Raw genomic sequence first — 8,761 nt, 5'->3', positions numbered from 1 at the left:
TCAACTGCTACATTTGCATTTATAAATGGGATAGAGGTTGTTTCCATGCCCAACGACCTTTACAAAATCCCAAACTCCCCTGCCAACTCAACCACACTCGAGCTAATGGTGAGATTAAATGTGGGTGGAAGATTAATTTCCCCCACGAACGATACGGGGTTGTTTCGGTTGTGGAACCTCGACGAGCATTATATCGTTGGACCCACGGGGCTGACAGCTTCAAAGATGAAAAAATAGCCATCGCATTTCCGAAAGGGGCTTCATACATTTCCCCTGTAGATGTGTATTCCTCATTTCGAGAGATGACCCCGTATAATAATGTTAATCTTAACTTCAACTTGACATGGCGGGTATCGGTTGATATTGGATTTAATTACATGGTCAGGATGCATTTCTGTGAAATTCTCACCTTAGTTTATAAAATCAAGCTGCTTTTGAAACTCCGACACCGCCACCTCGTCTACGATTACATGGCGTTTGGTACGTTGCGTAAACATCTTCTTAGAACCCGAAACCCGCCATTGCCATGGATTCAAAGGCTGAAAATTTTTATTGAATCGGCACGTGGTTTGCATTACCTCCACACCGGTGCTGCCGTGCTGGGCAGACCATCATTCATCGAGACGTCAAAAGTACGAATATTCTTTTGGACGAGAGGATGGTTGCTAAGGTTTTGGACTTTGGTTTGTCAAAGAAACTCCCCTTGTTGGATGACACCCATGCCAGTACGGGTGTAAAGGGTAGCTTCGGGTATTTCGATCCCGAGTACTACGAAAGGCGCCAAGTTATTCCTAAATCGGATGTCTATTCCTTTGGTGTAGTCTTACTGGAGGCATTGTGTGGTCGGCTCGCCTTGGAGATGTCAGTGCCCAATGAAGAATCGAATTTGGCCCAATGGGCAAAATATTGCCATAAGAAAGGGAAGCTTGAAGACATCATGGACCCAAATGTAAAAGGCGAAATCTATCCAAATTGCTACAGGACGTTTGTTGAGACTACTATGAAGTGTTTGAATAAGACTAGTATTGGAAGATCATCCATGGGCGATGTTCTTTATGAGCTTGAGTTGGCACTTGCGATACAAAAGGATCCTGAGGAAAGTCCAACTTACGTCATGACGAACCTTGGCGGTCACAATATTTTCAGTGATGTTTCTGGATACTCTTAATTAGATTTATCTTTAGTATGTGCAAAAGGGATTCTTATGGCATCTGTAAAGAAATGGTGTGAAGGAACAATCCCTTTATATCGTACATATGACTGTAATGTGTATAAAATGTGTTGTGCATTACAAAACAAGTGCATAAATTTGAGAACATATTCCTGTGACCAGCTTTGCGTCGATTCCTATCTTAAAACATCTCTCGATCATTTTACAAAACAAGTGCATAAAATGTGTTCGTGAGATTTCTCAATAAATTTAGGCCATCTGCTCTTTCATCTAGATCATTTGAGTTGATTTTTCGAGCAATCATGTCCATGAAGAATTGAAGACCTTTCTAGCATGATTTTATATGGAATTTCGAGTTTTGTTTTGCCCCTTGATTTTATTCTTGTACTTGGGATCTAGCACTCAAAGTACCTCGTTGACGAAATTCGGCCTTGACAAGCAAAGAGTGTTGAAATACCCACCAAAGTTGTTCTGAAACAAAGTCCCTGAGTAGAATTCTAAATTCCGTCCCAACCCTCATTAGTGCTTTTCTTAGCCTTGACTTGGTTTTTCTTGGGTTGTGTCCTCATCTACAATCAAAATACCACGACTTTCCCGGAATATTTGACCCATGTATCTACGATGGGCATCTTTGGAATCTTCTCGCATAAGTGACGTGAACGAGGTGTAACCCATGAGAAGCACACTCGGGTGAGCATACCACTTCTGTACTTTCTCCCAACAATCAAGTGCAAGCATGATATCTCCATTTGGTAATACCTCTGAGGAGGAATTACCGACTTTTTGATTGTAGATTCTATCTTGATAGGTTTTTCGACCATGGATTTGATAAACTGGGACCGGAAATTGCCACTTAATGATCTACTTATACCATGTGTAGAGTGAATAAAAGATATTGTATTCCCTTGAGTTTATTCAATAGTTCATCATACAATATATACAATTCGATATTCCTAGGTTAGCTGTCAAATCCCATCAATCACGGGATGTCAATCAATACTAGCTAAATATGGGAGATGCAATCCCGTATAACAGTAAACATATTAGGCTAAACTAGACCGTGAGACAGTTGGTTGTCGTTTTGACGACCATGAAATTAAATTATTACCAAGGTAGACACAATACCCGGAGGTGGAACGGCGGGAGTCGGGACACCCTCCCCAGTCAGCGTCGGTGTATGCGGTGAGGGAACCGGTGTTCGAAGGACTGAGGTGTAGGCCGTAATGAGTCGTTCCTTGGAGGTAGCGGATAATTCGTTTCAGTGCACCGAAGTGTTCCTCACGCGGATCGTGCATAAACAAGCAAATTTGCTGCACTGCGTAGGAAATATCAGGACGGGTAAAAGTTTAGTACTGTAACGCCCCTGCGAGACTCCGATACAGCGCTGGGTCAGAGAACGGTTGGCCGCCAGTAGCACTAAGTTTGGACTGAGTGTCGACGGGCGTGAGTGCGGGTTTGCAGGATGACATATTGGCTCTAGCAATTATTTCTTGAGCATATTTGGATTGGTGCAGGAACAATCCCCTGGAGTGCCGCACCGCTGCAATTCCCAAGAAGAAATTCAGGGGACCCAAGTCGGTCCTTGAGAATTCGGATTTGAGCAGGGACATAATTTTTACCCGGAGTGAATCAGACGATGTAGCAAGGATAATATCATCGACATACAATAGAAGATAGGCTAGCTGATCGGTATTATTGTATATAAAAAGAGAATTATCTGACTTGCTTTGAGTGAACCCAATTGTAGAGACATAGGTTGCAAAACGTTGATACCATGCCCGCGGCGCTTGTTTAAGACCGTATAATGATTTCTTTAACAGGCACACATGGTCGGGTTGCAAAGGGTCTCGAAAACCGGGTGGTTGATGCATATATACCGTCTCGGCAAGATGACCATGGAGGAAGGCATTTTTGACATCAAGTTGATGGATGGACCAATTTTTCGACACGGCCAGACTAAGAACGGTCCGTATAGTAGCGGGCTTGACCACTGGACTAAACGTCTCTTCACAATCAACGCCAACCTGTTGTGACCTGCCATTAACCACAAGACGAGCTTTGTATCGCTCCAAATCACCATTAGCCTTAAACTTATGCTTAAACAACCAAAGACAACGAGTTATATTAACATTCGAAGGTCGAGGCACAAGAACCCAAGTCTCATTCTTGATGAGGGCATCGAATTCGTCTTTCATGGCACGATTCCAATTCGGGTCTTGGAGGGCAGATTTGGGACACTTCGGGATGGGTGATAGGGTTGTGGCACATAAGTCGAACATTTGTTTTGGTTTAAATATTCCGTGTTGGGCTCGAGTTGTCATTTGGGGCGAGGGGACTGGTGGTGTAGGAGGCGTGGGGGGTGTCACACGGGTTGGGGAGGAGGTAGGGGTTGATGTCGGGGTAGATGCAAGGGAGTTAACAGGGGAGTTAACATGGGCATACTTGACGAGCTTGAGAGGATTCTCAAAATTCCTAACTATCTCCCCGTAACGGTCTTGAGAAGGACTTAAGGTGTGTGATGGGCTAAGTGAGGGTGCTAGCTGACCATCTTCATCGATGTCTTGATTCTATATAGACTTCAGCAGTATTCCGTTCAGCATTTGATTTCATACCCGTTCTTGATTCAGACTCGGATTCTTGGTCTAGAATATATCTCGGCTTTTTGCTTAGATTCTTGATTCAGGTTTTTGAAGATAATTTTGACTTTGGATATTGACATTGACTTGCTTGATTCATCTTTTGACTCTTTTATCTTGGATTACGGGCATAACTGCAGCCTTGGATATTGACACCAGTTTCTCTTGATTGAGCCTTTGTCTTTGATCATGGCTCGTATCGTCTTGGATTTGCTTGCTACCATGGATTTGGGTAAGACTATCACCTTTGGTGTGAAACGGGTTGGTCTTTAGTAACACGGGTTGTTTATTGTGGGGAATGGGCTTGCCTTCCGTCATGGATCGTTAACAAGGGAGATGGTCTAGATTCGTCCTAGAATCTTTTGAGATAGGCTCGTTTTAAACTGGGGTATAGCGAGGTTTCTGTTGCCAGACATGGAATAGGTAAGGAAAATGGACAAGGAGTTTCGGGTCCTCTACAACTTGGAATGGAACATCGTTTAAGTGTACTCACATCGACTTGCCATGAGTTGTTCGTTTTAAAAATGTCTCAAATCAATTCTTGTTGTCACAGGAAAAGGGGAAAGGAAGAGATATGATAGAATATGTGGATTGAAAAGTGCACTTTTATGGAAATGAATGATAAATATATAGACTCGAGAAGACATGTGACTCGTGGGACAGCCCCTAGGTTGTCACTAGAAATGGAAATGGACACCAAGAAAGATACTAGAAAAATTATGGGAAAGAAAGCCTAAGACTCGGACTCGGACTCAGACTTTGATTCGATCTCATATCTAGACTCCTAATCATCGGCCCAGGCTGGAACATTTATTCTCCTGGCAACTGGCTTCGGCATCTGACTTTGAGCATTCATCCATTTGAGCACCTCGTCCTCATTGGGAACACTGGGAGGATAACAGTTAAGAAGAGTTTCCTGATAAGCGGTATATCCATGAGGATTGCCTAAGCTGCCTTGCGGGTTAAAGGTTGAGAGGGACAATTTCCCACTTTCAATCATATCCTGGATCGCATGCTTGAGCTTATAGCACATCTCATTATTGTATCCTTTGCCCCTGTGATACTGGCAATGAGCATTACTATCCCAGAACCTAGACTTCTTTTCTGGATCTGGTGTAGGACTGATAGGCTTCAACATTCGTCGCTCCATGAGTCTCAGAAGGGCATCGGTGTATGTAATACCAATGTCGGTAAATTTTCTAGGAGGTGTATCCTTCTTGTCGGAAGCCTTTGTGAATGAACTTGGAGAGTTGTTAGGTTTTTTTGACGAAGCCTCCAAGAGGTTGCTATAGATACCTCATTTCTATACCTTCCGCCAATCACCCAGTGATGATTGAGCCGCATGTTTAGCATATGTCGCGATTTTATGACGTTTCGTAAATCGTTTAATAAAAGATAACTCATACACTTGTGTCTACCCCTTGGTTGTCATCTAGGTGTCATTACGGCCGTTTTGGCAGTAATTAGAGTACATTTGGAGTCCGGGTCAAAAGTCGTCTTCATTTCCTAAAACCGTCAAATCCCGAGTCAAAGCAATGTGCTTGTCTACCTAAGGTTAGGATGTCATAAAATGTTATGGGTATATCTAATTTTGAGTCCCGTGTCACTTCTTTGGGCTAAACTTAAAGTTTACATTACAAAATGTGCATTTCATTTACTTAAAATGACAACCCGACATTTAGGCCCATTTTACGAGGTGATAACAACTTTTTGGGTCTGATCTATTTCACAGAAAGTTCTAGATCTTTCTCTTAGCTTTCCAACGCCACCGAAATCACCTTATTCCGAGTCTTGTAGAAAATGTTATGCCTAAAATACGACAGTTGTCAAACGCGTTTTCTCGCGTGAAGAACCCTACCCGAGAAAGGACGCAGTAAGTACTGCGTCTCTTCCAAGGGACGCAGCACCTGTTGCGCCTTTTCTCAGGGCTTTCTTTTTCTCCAAGTTTCCGTGTTTCAACCTAAGTCGGTTGTTTCCGGATCTTTCCTTCCGTATCTTACCCTTACCATAATTTCTCCGTGTGATTAGTATAAATAGAGACCTTGGCCTCACATATTTTTCACGCGAGTGTCCGCCCTTCTCTTCTCCCTTTGCATTCTAGACCTTGATCTAAGCTTTTGACGCCTACGTGCTTGATCAATCGACCACGTAAGCTCAGATCATTCTGAGTACCAGTCACGTTTGCATGACCGACCAATTTGACCACTACACCATAATTAATCAATTTGTTTTTAAATCCTTTTTCAAGGGCACTTTCATTTTGCATAGATCGAGTCGAGTTACCACTAAAACCGATTTAGTTAAATCTTGCGACACTAACATGTAAGTCTGAGGGCGTAAAATCCCAATTTTATTTAATGTATTTTATTTAATGTATTTTATTTTATTGTAATTAATGTAAGAATTTATGTCATAAGCATGCTCAAAACCGTTTTTTTAATCACTTTTTAAAACCCTTTGACGGAAACAGCAGAGAAACGACGTGGGGAAGAATCGCATCAACTGACGCGCCTTCTGAAAAGGCCGCAGCATTTGCTGCGCCTCTTCCAGAGAGTGCCTTCAGCTGTTGCACTTCTTCTTCTTCCTCGGGTTTTTGTTCCTTTCGTTTTTTATTTTTCTTTCTTCGTTTTTTCCCTTATTTCACCTAATAATTTTCAAATTAGTTTTTATAAATCTTTTTCAACCTTTTTCGGCTTAAATCCCTTATAATTAATATTTGCGGGTTTTCGTCACAAATTCAAACCCGGATTTTAGAGACTCGATTTATCCGTATCAAGTCCCTGGAATTCGTCTTTTGTACATATTTCTCTTTATTTTTCATATTTTGTTTTCTTTTGCTTTCAACCGTCTTTAGTTCAAGTTTTGTATATAAATCAATTCCGACATCGTAGAATAACCATAACTTGTAATGTTTCGTTTTCATTCGTCTTTTATCGCTTTATGACGGTTCCATATGCATGTAATATGATTAAATCACTTCTACTCGAGTTATATACCAATAATCGACATTAATTAACTAACGAACATTAACAACCCGCGGGTCTGACTTTCACAGTCAGAATCCAACTCGAGAACAATCGCATAAACTGATGCGCCTCTTTCAGAGACGCATCATATGCTGCGCCTGTTCTGGGTTGGCTTCTGCCCCTGAACTCTTCTCGTTTTAACGTAGGCTTTTAATTAGGTTTCTGATTAACTATTATTCTTATTATCGCCATAATTAGACATATTTTCCATAATTCGACATATTTTCCATATAATTCATATTTTCGATATTTTCTATTTTATTTCTTTATTTTTATTTTCTTAATTTATTTTATTTCCCATTTTCTTTGAATTTCCTTATTTAAATCAATTTCCAATTTCCTTATTTTTCCAATTTTCTAATTTTCCTTATTTCATTTATTCATTTATTTTCTTTTATTTCTAAAACTCTTTTGGGCATGATTATGATGCAAATTCAAATATCCATTGTAATTTATTTCTTATTCCTTTGTAACATTTCTTATTATCTGGTATGATTTATTTACTTTGGCATTCACATGTAATTAATCTAACTTTCCAACTTCGACCCAAATTGAGTGCTAATTACGTGTTAACCGATATAATCTAATTTCTCATGCTAGGATTAATCTGTGTCTGTTGCATTGCATGCATTACATCGGCAACATATCAACTATGAATGATTTCCCTAATCATTAGTAGAGGCCGCTATCGAGGCGGGCGGGATTAGGTGTTCGATTAAAGAGCTTTCTAATACGTACCCTCACCCCTTACTCCAGATCTCTATGAACATCCGTGTTCATTGGCATTCACGAGAGTAATTCTAGACATAGAATGCTAAGGGTAACGAGTTCTTGGTGTTCATGTCATTACTTTGTGTCTTGACATGACACGAGGTATTCGAACGGTTCCAATTTCCCATAAAAATTGGTGGCGACTCCACAAATGCACGCTTATTCAAGCGCTTCTGCGCGCGGTGCGGGTGGCCTATGTCCACAGTTGCCTTTGTTGATTTTGATTCCTGGATGAGAAGAACTAGGAATAGATTCTTCACTTTTTGCTTTCTCCTTAGGACTGTCAGGTTGAGGGTTTGTCTGGACACTTTTCATCTTGAGAGGTTGGGCATCAAGCTTCTTACTCACTTCAGCAAACTGGTTCTCCATGTTGGAAAGCCGAGAGTTTAGATTATCAATGGCTCCCTCTATTTTGGAAAATTTATTGTTGAAGGCAATGGAAAGCATGAGCATTCCACTTTGGATATCGTCTTCATCAAGCACGTTGATCTCTTCGTCGTCACGAGGATCGAGGACATGAGAACAGTCTAGGGATGATTCTTCGTCATGTTTAATGATATTAGACCCAAGAGGGCCGATCTTCTTGGATTGCTTGACGGAAGGTGGCACAGGAAGCATGCCATCCTCGATCACATCCTGAATAATATGCTTTAGACAAAAGCATTTCTCCATATCGTGTACCCTACCTCGATGGTACTAACAATAAGGATTGCCCTTCCACCTAGGCAATATCTTTTCAGGGTCTGGGGTTGGACCAATTGGATGAAGTTTTTCCTGGGAAACCAGTCTTTGTAGAGCTACTTGATATGTGGTTCCGAGGTCAATGAGTCCCCTATGTGCTCGTCCCGGCCTTCTAGGTGGGGTTTCCAAGAGGTTGACTCACTTGTCTTCATTGGCCTTCTTAGATGGGTGAGTTGTGTTGAAGTTATGACCTGGCCTTGAAGTACGAGAAGATGGTAAAGGTTTCATCATGTCTATTTTGTTTTCCATATTGATTACACGAGCGCTCAAGTGTTCGATGGTGGCCCGAAGCTTAATGACTGCAGTACTTAGTTCTTCGACGACGACAGATAAAGTTCTTGAACATTTTCATAGGAAATCGCAGAATTCCTACCGAGAAGAAAATGACGCGCGTTACAACTTGATTCGACAAGGAT

General features: G+C 41.3%; 1 protein-coding gene across 1 annotated transcript; it reads left to right on the top strand.

The window, feature by feature from the left end:
* Nucleotides 1–658: 658 nt before the first annotated feature.
* On the top strand, nt 659–1,168 carry LOC141642854 (receptor-like protein kinase FERONIA). Its single transcript, XM_074451810.1, has one exon. The coding sequence runs from the start codon at nt 659–661 to the stop codon at nt 1,166–1,168; it is 510 nt and encodes a 169-aa protein (XP_074307911.1).
* The last annotated feature ends 7,593 nt before the right edge of the window (nt 1,169–8,761 follow it).

This window comes from Silene latifolia, chromosome 1, assembly GCF_048544455.1.
Source record: "Silene latifolia isolate original U9 population chromosome 1, ASM4854445v1, whole genome shotgun sequence".
Classification (NCBI taxonomy): Eukaryota; Viridiplantae; Streptophyta; class Magnoliopsida; order Caryophyllales; family Caryophyllaceae; genus Silene; species Silene latifolia.
This window is presented reverse-complemented; position numbering and strand designations above follow the sequence as displayed.

Coding starts and splice junctions, on each gene's coding strand:
- LOC141642854 (XM_074451810.1), top strand. CDS start 659: ATGGTTGCTAAGGTTTTGGACTTTGGTTTGTCAAAGAAACTCCCCTTG.